General features: G+C 38.1%; 1 protein-coding gene across 3 annotated transcripts in view; it reads left to right on the top strand.

The window, feature by feature from the left end:
* The window catches only part of LOC126457218 (sorting nexin-6), a 75,479-nt gene that overhangs the window by 24,629 nt on the left and 36,328 nt on the right, over positions 1–14,522 (top strand). For all 3 annotated transcript variants that reach the window (XM_050093339.1, XM_050093340.1, XM_050093338.1), the window contains one exon: positions 1,060–1,391. In XM_050093339.1, coding sequence (XP_049949296.1) covers positions 1,060–1,391 — 332 coding nt within the window. The remainder of the gene's footprint in view (positions 1–1,059; positions 1,392–14,522) is intronic.

The raw sequence follows: 14,522 nt of genomic DNA, 5'->3' as shown, positions 1-14,522 counted from the left end.
CAGTTTTTCATCCATTTCATAACCCTTTTCATTCCAACAAAGACATCATTTGTGCTTTATCTGCTGTTCTTATTTGTGGTTTGAGGTTGTTCTCATCCTCAGTTTCCTTGTGACTGTGGTGAGAGAGAACTTCACAGTAGTTTCTTGTTTTACTTTGTAAGGATCCACTTCTGTATTAACCACAGTGACAACAGACAAGCAACTGCGGAGGAATAAAATGTTGCTTTCTCAGTGCACAATGTCATAGTCATGTGGGGTGTTAACACCCCAGGGCTTATTGTTGCATATTTTCTTTTAAGTCTGGCTTCTATTGTTGATTCTATTTTTACCCATAGCTTGCATGTAACTTTCTACATAGATACCAAAGAACTTGAAGGTACACTCCTATCCATTATGTGGTATACCTTCGATAAGAATGACTGAGGTGTTGTGAACACTCCATGTGACCACTAAAGGATTAATTTACATACATACTGCTGAACCCTAAGTATTTCGTTTCTTTCTTAGGTTAGATTTGTATGTACTCTACAATTTCATAGGATTGTTTCTGTCATTCTCAGTCTTCTAAAGAAAATAGCAGGACAGCTATTATTGTTTCACAATTATTTTTATAATTTTGATACATTAATAGGCTAATAAATCACTTTGCATGCAAAATGCTGTCTTCCTTGGAAAAGACAGTGTAAAAACAATTTATCTATCCTCCAAATAGAACTTGGAAACTGTAAACATACTGTCAATTAAAACAATTTTCCTTTTATAATTGTATTTAAAAATTCAATGTAATGCCACACTTAATAGGTACACAATAAAAAGAAATGTTGTCACACTTATTTTGGTGTGCTCGTTATTTGTGATAGTTTCTCATGTCTAGCATCTGTAAAATCTTGTTATATAGATGAACATCACTTGTTTTCTACCATTTCATACAATGTCTGTACTTGAGATAGCTATGTCAATAGGATGTATATTCAGAGATCTGTTAAACTTTTAAGCTTGAACGTGTGTTACTGACACTGTTAATGTGTTTTCATCTACCATTAACTTTTTTCTCTACAGAGAATATCTGGCAACTTTCAAGAAGACTGTAGCAATGCACGAAGTATTTTTGTGTAGACTCGCCAATCATCCAGTCTTTCGTAATGACCACAATTTCCGCGTGTTTCTGGAATATGATCAAGATTTGTGTGTAAGAGGGAAGAACAAAATGGAAGTGCTTGGTGGATTTATGAAATCTTTTTCAAAGACAACAGATGAGTTGTTACTTACTGCAACTGGGGTAAAGGACGCAAGTGAATTCTTTGAGCAAGAGAAAAACTTTCTGATAGATTACTACACCCATCTAAAAGATGCCACAGCAAAAGCTGATAGGATGACAAAACGTCACAAAGGTTTGTATATAGTAAAACTATTTGCCATGTTTTTACACAACCTTGTTTTACTACTTTTTGCTTCTAATTTAAGAAAATAGTGCCAGAATGTACACAATAGACTGACTGCTTGAAGTGTATGGTTCATTTTGTTTCCACTAACAAAGACAACAATCAACAAATTAACTAATTATGTGAAGTACTTGTCGGGTTAGGGTTCATATTTTTGTGTTAAAAGCTGGTTTGACTTTCCTCGCTTCATATGAATTGCTATGTAAAATTTGACTACTATTGTGTCCCGGTAGTTCCTTTAAAAAGGAAAGCTATATTTTGTGTAGCTTCTATACTTGTAACTGTCTGGTGTGTTGCGCTGGGTTCTGAGGCTGTGCAGTTCCATATACTCTTCACACTTTCTTTGCTTTCAAGGCAATATGTTGAACTGTCACTTGTAAATAATCTAAAAATAACTTACCTATCCTCAAGAAATAAGAATTGTTTCACCCATAATGGTCTTTCAAAAACTTTTCAACAGTGTCACATCCAGTGAGTGGTCTAGACACTTAATGACATGGGAATCTGAGTATTGTCCGTAGTCAGGTAACATGGAGAAAGCAAACTGAATATTTTAAATGAGATATGGAATTGATCAAGAAACATAGAAGAAATAGGGAAGATTTTAACAACTGCAATTTAACGTTTGTCTGAGCAAAATTGAATAAGTGACCTGAATGAAAGTACACTTGCTGATTGTCCAAAAATCCCCTGTAGGGAGGTATGTGGATAAGTGTGAATGCAAGCAGAGCCAGAGTGAATACTAAAAGTACATGCCCTGGGCCTGACCTGCAGATGTTCTCCTGGATTATATCTAAACTGAACACACTTCTTGATATCGCTGCCTTGCCTTTATACTGTGGGGTAGGCCACATTCTCTTCCACAGTGGTGCTTCCAGCAACTGCCCTGTGAGACCTTGTGTGTGACCATATATGGTCACTGCCAACACACTGCCACTCCTCATGGGTTCTCCACAGGAGTGCATGTGACTCCTTGTGGGTCCATGCAACATTTCCTGCTAACACCCAAACCAATACCCTTCTTGTGAAGTCTAGTTTGTACTTCACAGAAAACTTGTTTGTTCTGTTGCCTTTCAGGCATTGCATTTTTAAAGATGTGACAGTAGTATATAACACATGAACATTTATTCCTTTTAACCATCACAAAAATAATGGTTGTTGGTAGTGTTCCAGGCATATCTCCTGTGTAATAATATTAAACTGCAGATTGAATCAGACGGAATGCGTTTCAGCTGCATGGGTCTATTTAACAGTGATTCCCAATGTGAGGGTGTTCAGTCCTGGAAGAAAGTGAATCTTCTTGCGGTAATAAAAATTATTTAGGTTCAGTGGTCACTCTACATTATTAGAAAAAAGCTACTACCACTATTTTAGTTGATCAATACTTAATCATCAGCCGTTTGACATAAATTGGTGGGTAAAGACCTCATCTAAACTTTTCAGTGAATTGCTGTTTTCAGTGATGAACATCTATGCTACTTTTGCATGTTTTGTGACATGATTTATCCACCTAACATTAGGTTGGTGACTCTCACACATTTTGGAATCCAGCAAAGAACTTAATGTGACCATATGTCATCGATCTCCATGGCTACATGTATCGCCCTCTTACATTTTATTTTTGTTAGTCATAATTATGCTTTTCAATCTAGTCTGTTCCCTGTCTGCTTTCTGTCCTAGTGATTCTCAATGTGCATCTTTCTATTAGTCGTTGATCAAACCTAAATTTTTATAATGGGTATAACATTTAAAGTCAATGTCTCACTGGTCTGTTAAAACTGGTAACACACGCTGACATTAGTTTCAATTTGACATACAGAAAGCTTCATTTGAAACCTCTGTTTAGTTCATTAAGAGCACATTGTTATTTTTACCCCTTTGTTTTGCTGTCCATTGAGTGCTGGTCATCACTTGTCATCTGTTATAAAGTTCTGACATCAATTATCATGATTTGGGTGGCCAACAAGCAAGTCTTGGGTTTTAAGAAAAATGCATACCTTAACAATTCTGAGCACTTGTTCATCTTTGCTCTTGTGGAACACATCTCTTCTATCGAACAAATAGTCATAGCTCTTACGGTCTGCATTTTGGAGCCCATGTTTACTGGACTTTTTTACTTAGAATGACCATTCCTGTTATTCTTGAACATTGCTCTTCCCTCCCGAGACACCCTGTATACTCTGATCACAATTTAATAATGATGGAGAGTAGGCTGAAAAGAATAGCTGGGAAGGATCAATGTGGATAGAAGTGGGATACTGAAGTATTGAGAAATGACGTTTGTTTGAAATCCTCTGACTCATATACAAAAGTACCTGGCTATAACAACATTAAAATGTCATAAATGAGTATCATTGCAATAGAGATTCCTATTTTCAGTCTTTTGTGATGGCAAATGGAAAAAAACAAATACATTTAGCCTTGTTTTATATTATATATAAAAAAATAGTCACTTTGCAGCTTACATGAATACAGTATAACAGCAGTATGTTGAGCACTCACTTAGCAGTGGGGTAATCAGTCATTTTACTTGGCTATCTATTTTGCCAATACAAACTTTCTAAATTATGTTTTGTGTTCATTATTTCATTTGCAATTTCACTACTCCCTTCCCTAGCTTCGTAGAACATGTTCACAATTCTAATGGCTTCTGAAGCATCACTCAAAGTAGGAATAGGCACTTTTTCTTTCTTTTTCTTTCCTCCTCCTCCTCCTCCTCTTCATCTTCATCTTCCTCGCTCACATCATGGTCACTGTGGGCCTGATTCTTCACTTCATTTGCTATTTCATCTTCAGTTTACACTTTGGTTGTAATGAGGTCATCTGTTGTTGCATACATTTCATAGTCACACTGATCGATAATCACAGTTAATTTCTGGCAGTGATGCAGATAGCAGCAGATAATCGGTCTCATTGAACATGTCTTAAGTTTCAGCAGCATTTATTCCTTAAGTTGTGATTTGTGCATAACAAAAACAATTCTTGACACTTTGAGAATAGTTCTGCTTTTTCTCACTGCGTTGTATTATTTTCAATAGTATGAGCTTACAGTAGTGGCATTTCAGGCTCCTAATTATTCCTTATTCCATGGGCTGCAATAAACTTGTTGTATTTACAGGAAGAAAACAAGCTTAATATTCTTCATACAAGAGAATGTAGGATGTGATGGACAGATCTCAGCATGAACCAGTGTCTTCTGACTCCAAAGCTCAGCTCCTGATACCATTGTCTTATATCAGTTTCAAAGAATTTGAACATCATCCAGGACATTTTATTAGCATTGTAGTGCACTGGAAGATTTTTACATGCTTAAAACACCCAGAATTTTTTAATTTGCCAATAATGAGCAATTTTTTCTTCTCAGTTCCGTCTGTGTTAGGACAAACCAGAACTGTTGTTCGTTCTGTATATAACTTCCCTCCATGTCTCACCCTTGAATTTCTGAGCTCTGTTAGGTGTCAATTTAAAGAAAATGCCAGTCTCATTGGAATTAAAGATGTCAAAATTGTGTATCCTTCACGAATTGTAGGCCACTTAGTAATGAGTCATTGTTGGATTGTTTCAGTATTCAGTGTTAGCTTCACTGAAAACTTTGCCACAAGTAATGCAATGATGTTGCTTGAATCTGTCAGTCCAGCTAGTGTTGCATACAAATTGCTCATTTTTTATTTTCTTGGCAAATTCTTCTGCTTTCACCATAAGGAGAGGTCTGCTAATAAGTGCATTAATGCTTCTGTTGCTTCAGCCACTTACGTCATACGTGTCACTCCATGCAGCTTTTTGTAACTGCTTAATTTTAGATTCAGTTTTTTCAAATGAAGTAAGTTTTAACCTTGTTCTCCAAATTGTTTGGACTGTGGCATTTACAAGGCCAAATCCATGAGACACGTCAACCTTTTTAGCTCCATTTTCGATTCCATGAATCACTTCCAATTTTTCTTCCACCATTAAAACTTTTTTTTCACTGTCCTTGTGGTTCTAGAGCATGTGCACTTCATAACAGATTGTTATGGAAACAGACATCATGTGTACTGTTTGACGAGTTCTGTGATTTCTACCACTACTGTAGTATGAATGTGATATGGCAACAGTGAGAGGAGAATTCCATGCTACACCTGCTGTTGACAGATGGGCATAGAGAAGAAAATGCCAAGGTACCATAGTATAACAGATTTCTTTCTACAGCACACTGATTCTTGGAAAATCTTGTGCCAACCAAAGCTGAAAATGTTACATCCATTTGTCATATTAAGGGAGAATGAGAAGTGTGTTTCTTCCGAGTAACATGGCCATACTACAGAAATCTTGACATTAAAGCTGACCTGTCATAGTAATTGATGTCATTATAAGAAAATTAAACTATATATTGTGATAGTTAATACCACAGAAAGCAGTTCAGTTGATGACGAATACACACCTGTGAAAAGGCAAGCACAGAAGTCGGACAGACAAATATAGGTGCAAGCAAGGTAAAAGCAAAGAAACCTTTGGTAATGGAAAAAATGATTCAGTTGATAGATGAACAAAGGATACGAAAATTTTCAGGAATACATCTGTTTAAATTCCTTAGGAATGAAAGAAATAGTAAGTGGTGGCAAATGAAAGCAAAATGGCTGCAAATGAGATGTGGAGAAAATGGAAAAGAAATAATCAGTAGGACGAATTAAGCGTATTGAAAAGTTGAAAACAACTTTCATTGAAATTAAAAGCTAAGGTGTCAACATTAAGAATGCAAGAGGAATTCCACAGTTACATGTGGAGGATGTAGCAGATGAGGAAAGAGTACATTGAAGCCTCTACAAGGGGAGCAATGGTCTGCTGTAATAGAAGAAATGGGAGATAACATGGAAGACATAGGTGTTATCCAGTATTAGTCGGTGAACAGGGCTTGAGAATACTTGTCATCAAATAAGGTATAAGGAATAGATAGATAATATTCCTTTAGAAGTTCTTAAATCATTGGGGGAAATGACAAAGGAAATAATATTAAAGTTGATATGTAGGCTCTGAGTTCGGAGGTGTACTATCAGACTCTAGGAAAAAATCATCCAAACAATACTGAAGACAGCAAGAGCAGATAGTGCGAACACTACCATAAATCCAGCTCAACAATTTGTGCATCGAAATTGCTAGGTAGAGTAATTGAAGAATTGAAAAGACAATAGAGAATCTGTTAGGTGGGTATCAGTTTGGCACTCAAAGGCACCAGAGAGGCAGTTCTCGTGTGCTTGATAAAGGAAGAAAGTCTTGGAAAAACGGACACATCTGTAGGATTTGTCAACTTAGAGAAAGTGTTTGACAATATAAAATTGTGCAAGATATTCCAAATTCTCTGGAAAATAGTTGTAACCTGCAGGGAAAGATCGATACTCCAGTGTATGTACAAGAGAGTGAGCAATGAGAGTGGAGACAAGGAACTAAGTGCTCAGCTTAAAAAAGTGTGTAGGACAGAAATGCAGTCTTTTGACCCTACTGTTCAATGTATGCATCCAAGAAGCAATGACTGAAATAAATGAATGGTTCAAGAGTGGGATTAAAATTCAGGATGAAGGAATATTTATATTTACCGGGGGGGGGATTGCAGAATCTGTTGAATGTATTGAACTGTCTAATGAGCACATACTAGGGATTGAAAATAAACTGAAGACTGACAAAGCTAATAAGGAGTAGCAGAGACGAGACTAGTGACAAGTTAGCATAAAAACTGACAACCACGTAGTTGATGAAATGAAGGAAATTTGCTCCCTCGGAAACAAAATAACAAGAGATGGAGTAAGGAGGACACTGAAAGCTATCTAGTGTAGGCAAAAAAAGGAATTGTTGACAACAGAAATCTGCTAACATCAAACGCTAGCTGTCTTTGAGGAAGAAATTTCCAAAATGTGTGTTTAAAGCACATAATTATACGGAAGTTAATTGACTGTGGGAAAATTGGAAAAGTAGAAAATTGGAGCATTTGAGATTCAATGCTGCTGTAGGATGTGGAAAATTGGATGAACTGACCAGAAATGAAGAGTTTCTGTACACAACTGGCAAGGAAAGGAACATAAGGAGAACACTGAAAAAAGGGATTCATGTCTAAGTACATCAGGGAATAGCCTCTGTTCTACTGCAGGGTGCTATAGAGGGTAAAAATTGTAGGGGAAAACTGGGATAGGAATATAACAAATAATTGCAAGTGCTACTCAGATATAGTTTTGTACAGAAGAGGGAGTTGTCATAGGCTTCATCAAGCCAGTCGAAAGATTATCCACTCAAACAAAATGAATTTCCCATTTGAGGGTAGTGGTCCCAGGAAGGCTGGGGACCATCTGCTTAAAAGATCTTGTGGTCCTTGTATATTAATATACCATCTGCATTCTATATTGGTGCAGCTTTAGCCAACTAATGTAAAATAGAGTATTGAGAGAAATAGGATGAATATAATTCACTTTGGCTATTCATTCAATTGTCTCAATTTGAAATAGTAGTATTGATTTTACAACAACTAACCTGCATAACTGGTTACTCCTGTATAGAAATTGCCAAATAGTTGTCTTACCCTCGATGAGCTGAAAAACTCTAAAAACTGAGTAACCTAGTTCATTGTAAGAAATTTGTTCCAGTTAATAACAAAGAAACTGAAACTGGGCTGAAGGATATGGCTTCACTCATTCTGAAATGGCCACCATCCATTGACATTAGAAGAAGGAAGTGCAGCTGTAACCCAGAGTATACAGTACATACATATTGCACTAGCTGTCAAATTTATTGGAAATTCCAAGTAGGACCACATCTCAGAACCATCACATCTCTTGAGAGAACTATAGTTAAAGTGGACCCGTAGCTCTCCATGCTACCCTATCCTGTGCAAGTTTCTTCATCTCCCAGTACCTACTGCAACCTACATCCTTCTGGATCTGCTTAGTGTATTCATCTCTTGGTCTCCCTCTAAGATTTTTACCCTCCACGCTGCCCTCCAATGCTAAATTGGTGATCCCTTGATGCCTCAGAAAATGTCCTACCAACCGGTCCCTTCTTCTCTTCAAGTTGTGCCACAAACTCCTCTTCTCCCCAATTCTATTGAAAAATACCTCCTCATTAGTTATGTGATCTACCCATCTGATCTTCAGCATTCGTCTGGAGCACCACATTTCGAAAGCTTCTCTTCTCTTCCTGTCCAAACTATTTATTGTCCATGTTTCACTTCCATACATGACTACACTCCATACAAATACTTTCAGAAACGACTTCCTGACACTTACATCTATACTCGATGTAAACAAATTTCTTTTCTTCAGAAACGCTTTCCTTGCCATTGCCAGTCCACATTTTATATCCTCTCTACTTCGACCATCATCAGTTATTTTGCTCCCCAAATAGCAAAACTCCTTTACTACTTCAAGCATCTCATTTCCTAATCTAATTCCCTCAGCATCACCCTACTTAATTAGACTACATTCCATTATCCTCGTTTTGCTTTTGTTGTTGATCATCTTATATCCTCCTTTCAAGACACTGTCCATTCCGTTCAACTGCTCTTCCAAGTCCTTCGCTGTTTCTGACAGAATTACAATGTCATCGGCGAACCTCAAAGTTTTTATTTCTTCTCCATGGGTTTTAATACCTACTCCGAATTTTTCTTTTGTTTCCTTTACTGCTTGCTCAATATACAGATCGAATAACATTGGGGAGAGGCTACAACCCTGTCTCACTCCCGTCCCAACCACTGCTTTCCTTTCATGCCCCTAGACTCTTATAACTGCCATCTGGTTTCTGTACAAATTGTAAATAGCCTTTCGCTCCCTGTATTTTACCCCTGCCACCTTTAGAATTTGAAAGAGAGTATTCCAGTCAACATTGTCAAAAGCTTTCACTAAGTCTACAAATGCTAGAAATGTAGGTTTGCCTTTCCTTAATCTTTCTTCTAAGGTAATGGTCAGTATTGCCTCACGTGTTCCAGTATTTCTACGGAATCCAAACTGATCTTCCCAGAGGTCGGCTTCTATCAGTTTTTCCATTCGTCTGTAAAGAATTCGCGTTAGTATTCTGCAGCTGTGACTTATTAAACTGATAGTTCGGTAATTTTCACATCTGTCACCACTGCTTTCTTTGGGATTGGAATTATTATATTCTTCCTGAAGTCTGAGGGTACTTCGCCTGTCTCATACATCTTGCTCACCAGATGGTAGAGTTTTGTCAGGACTTGCTCTCCCCAGGCCGTCAGTAGTTCTAATGGAATGTTGTCTACTCCCGGGGCCTTCTTCGGCTCAGGTCTTTCAGTGCTCTGTCACTCTCTTCACGCAGTATCGTATCTCTCATTTCATCTTCATGTACATTCTCTTCCATTTCTATAATATTATCCTCAAGTACATCGCCCTTGTATAGACCCTCTATATTACTCCTTCCACCTTTCTGCTTTCCCTTCTTTGGTTAGGACTGGGTTTCCATCTGAGCTCTTAATATTCATACAAGTGGTTCTCTTTTCTCCAAAGGTCTCTTTAATTTTCCTGTAGGCAGTATCTATCTTACCCCTAGTGAGATAAGCCTCTACATCCTTACATTTGTCCTAGTCATCCCTGCTTAGCCATTTTGCACTTCCTGTCGATATCATTTTTGAGACGTTTGTATCCCTTTTTGCCTGCTTCATTTACTGTGTTTTTATATTTTCTCCTTTCATCAATTAAATTCAATATTTCTTCTGTTACCCAAGGATTTCTACTAGCCCTCATCTTTTTACCTTCTTGATCCTCTGCTGCTTCACTACTTCATCCCTCAGAGCTACCCATTCTTCTTCGACTGTACTTCTTTCCCCCACTGCTGTCAATTGTTCCCTTATGCTGACCCTGAAACTCTGCACAACCTCTGGTTTAGTCAGTTTATCCAGGTCCTATCTCCTTAAATTCCCACCTTTTTGCAGTTTCTTCAATTTTAATCTGCAGTTCATAACCAATAGATTGTGGTCAGAGTCCACATCTGCCCCTGGAAATGTCTTACAATTTAAAACCTGGTTCCTAAATCTCTGTCTTACCATTATATAATGTATCCGATACGTTTTAGTATCTCCGGGATTCTTCCATGTATACAACCTTCTTTTATGATTCTTGAACCAAGTGTTAGCTATGATTAAGTTACGCTCTGTGTAAAATTCTACCAGGCGGCTTCCTCTTTCATTTCTTAGCCCCAATCCATATTCACCTACTATGTTTCCTTCTCTCCCTTTTACTACTGTCGAATTCCAGTCACCCGTGACTATTAAATTTTCGTCTCCCTTCACTACCTGAATAATTTCTTTTATCTCATCATACATTTCTTCAATTTAATCATCATCTGCAGAGCTAGTTGGCAATAAACTTGTACTACTGTAGTAGGCGTGGGCTTCGTATCTATCTTGGCCACAATAATGCGCTCACTATGTTGTTTGTAGTAGCTTACCCTTACTCCTATTTTTTTTATTCATTATTAAACCTACTCCTGCATTACCCCTGTTTGATTTTGTATATAACCCTGTATTCCCCTGACCAAAAGTCTTGTTCCTCCTGCCACTGAACTTCACTAATTCCTGCTATATCTAACTTTAACCTCTCCATTTCCCTTTTTAAATTTTCTAACCTACCTGCTCGATTAAGGGATTTGACATTCCACGCTTCGATCCGTAGAACGCCAGTTTTCTTTCTGCGGATAACGTGCTCTTGAGTAGTCCCCACCCGGAGATCCGAATGGGGGACTATTTTACCTCCGGAATATTTTACCCAAGAGGACGCCATCATCGTTTAACCATACAGTAAAGCTGCATGCCCTCGGGAAAAATTACGGCTGTAGTTTCCCCTTGCTTTCAGCTGTTCGCAGTACAAGCACAGCAAGGCCGTTCTGGTTATTGTTAAAAGGCCAGGTCAGTCAATCATCCAGACTGTTGCCCCTGCAACTACTGAAAAGGCTGCTGCCACTCTTCAGGAACCACACGTTTGTCTGGCCTCTCAACAGATACCCCTCCGTTGTGGTTGCACCTACGGTACGACCATCTGTATCACTGAGGCACGCAAGCCTCCCCACCAGTGGCAAGGTCCATGGTTCATGGGGGGAAGTGGACCTAGTACATCTGAAAGCTCACTTCAACTTCCTTCAACTACAAGGTTACAAACTTAGATCATTTCTAACTTGTCTTGGGCAGGAAAATTGACAGTCCACATGCTGAAGTGAATTCATACGAAATGTTTATAAAACTGATTGAGTTAATATCTTTGAAAATGGTGCACAAGTTTTTCAAAGACACCAGCAGATGTTTGAAAATGGAGTATTTAAGGAACATAAAAGTAAAGAGTTCCTTAATACTTCAGCTACTTAGAGAAGACAGGTGGAGAAATTTGCTCTAAATGAAATGAGTTTATATGTGGAAGGTGCTAAAGAACATCAATTATGATTACACTACTATTCAGTCCAATGCCAACAAAATTGCTCACCAACTGCCACTTGACAGGAAGTAACTCCACTGTATCTTGAGAATGAGGATCAATTGCACGGTGCTCAGTTTTTATTGGCTTAACTCCAGAAAACCATTCACATGATGAAAAATTAGTAGGATACATACAAGCATTTAATGAGGTAAAGGCAAGGTAAGTGGTAGACTTTTTCTTTGTTGAACGAACCATCCCAACATTCTGACACTTTCTTGAATGACAAGACACAGTGTGGTGTTGGGTTGCACGACTCGCGCGAGTTCTTCTCTGAAGACTGTATCAGGTTGGAGGGGAATAATGTTAACCAGCTCTATGTTCTTGAAATAAACCACATACTCTTAGAAGCTTATCAGTTCAACAAAGATACATTTTCAACTCTCATCCCAAAGTAACAATAATTCTGTACAAACTCCAGCAAGCCAACTGGTTCCAAGATAAATGTCAGAATCGACTAAACACTCGTACAATTACATACGTTCTGCGTCATGCAGAGCCAAGACATAAAGTTAGTGTCTCTATACAATACAAGCTTCATCTGTCTTTGTAACAATCCTCATGACACCACAAACCTCGGAACACTATACAAACACTCTTTGACTTTTTGATATAATTTCAAAGTCACTGCTAGTAACCACTTCTCAGGGCTGCTTGTCTGATGCAGCTCCTCGCTTCTTGTAACAGCTGTCCCTCCTGCACACAGATGCGTGTGGCACAGTAAAAAGGCTCTCTCACCCTTGTAATTAAAATATTGGGCGTTCGAGACGGTGTAGAGCCAAGTGTTTCTAGAATTTATCCCGAAATTCTCGAAGCACTACATATCCTTCCTCTTAGCTCAAACGCGCAATTTTTTACACACATTCATCATATACATTAATACTACATAAGATGATAATTCTTCATCTTTTAACAGTACTGTGCATATTTTACCACAATTACAAACTGTGAACCTTTCAATCCATGTAGCAAGTTACCTCTGTTTTCTACTCCTCTTCCAATTCCTGAGGGTTCGATTTTTCTTCTCATCAGTGAATTCTGATATTTTGTCAGTGACTGTTGTTAATGGTGTGCTCCTTGGTGTTAGCTGAGATGTTTCCATTTTATGCACAATATTTTGACAACTGACCCAGTTACCTTTATTGCTGGAAGTTGTGCTATTAGATGTACTTGCTGATGGATTTCATCCGTACTGATGTTAGTCCAGGCTGTAAGTAAACATAACAACCCAACTCACAGCACCTGAAGATACGTGGGTTGGTTGTTGAAATATTGTGCATAAAATGGAAACAGCAACTTGGCTGAATATTTGGAAGCCCAACATTAATCAACCTGAGAAAACCTGGAGAGATAAGTGACAATGTTGCTGTCATCAGCAATGATAATTTTTCTCCATGTCGTAAAGTGTCTGGGGTGTCTGATTAAAGGATTGGTTATATTGTTCAATTTGTACCAGAGACAGTGAAATGGATCTTAAAATTTATGAGCATCTGCATCACCTACTTCCAAAGTCTTAAGTTAAGGAGGAAAACTACTCTTGGCCCTTCTGAAATGTAACACAGCCCATTAAAGTCAAAAACTCTGGAAGGAATTGTACTTGACATGGCTACAATGACCAATTAATATGGGAGTCAAACAATTCTCCTTAGCTGATGACACTGTGAAGGCATCACATGGCTACATACCTGATTATGTGAAAGACATGTTGGTTGTAACAACTCATCCATCTGAAGAACAACGTTACAAAAGCTTAAAGAAAACTGCAGATAAAGTGGAGGAAACAATACTATACTCCAAAGTATACTGGTGTAAAACTAGATAAAAATTTCTTTGAAACCAAGACTTTAAACAAGAAGTGAGTACAAGAAAGTTGTCAAGTATTCCAAATAAGGCAATCCCTGTTGCTGCACCAAGCCAGAGGAGAATGGAGCAAGCTGACAGGAAGTAAATTGGGAATGCAGCTTCACTTCTTTCAGACATCAGCCGCTGCACTCAGCTTATCAACTGCAGAATACAAAACACCTATGTGAAGAAATTCCACCCGTGCCAAACAAGTGGATGTTGCTGAATGTGAGACAGTACTTTCTGTGTGGAATTCTTTAGAGACCACTGCCTACAGAAATAAGTTTACTCCCATTAGAGGAATTACTTCACTTCATATAAGGTGGTTTTCCATAGCAGAAGTTTAACAGGAAAAGCAAACCACTTGCTTAGGTTGTCTGCTGCATGGTTATCAGATGCCATCATCCAAACTTGGATCCATAACTAATGGGCCACTCTGTGTTACTGCAGAAACTTGGTGAACAGATTGTCGGCAAGAACATATACCAAACTCATTACTGGAATGTAATAAGGCCCCTGATTTTCACTTTCGAATCTATCTGAAACACCATTAATCAACTTAGGATAGCAGTTTAAAGATTTTTTTTTTAATAGGAGTACCTGAATGGAGATCACTGAGCACTGCCAAAAGCTGTAGGCCGCCTTCTAGTCTATGAGAAATTAAATAAAATCTGGGTAAACTGGGATCCTTTAATATGCAGTGAAAAAAATCTTTGTGTCAACATGTTCTGCCAAAATCATATATTTATTATCATTATTCTTTCTTTCTTTTCTCAGACGTTATGTCTGGTCAAAAATGGAAAGTGAC

Source organism: Schistocerca serialis, chromosome 2 (assembly GCF_023864345.2).
Source record: "Schistocerca serialis cubense isolate TAMUIC-IGC-003099 chromosome 2, iqSchSeri2.2, whole genome shotgun sequence".
NCBI lineage: Eukaryota > Metazoa > Arthropoda > Insecta > Orthoptera > Acrididae > Schistocerca > Schistocerca serialis.
The sequence above is the reverse complement of the archived record's forward strand: the minus strand, read 5'-3'. Positions and strand labels throughout refer to the sequence as shown.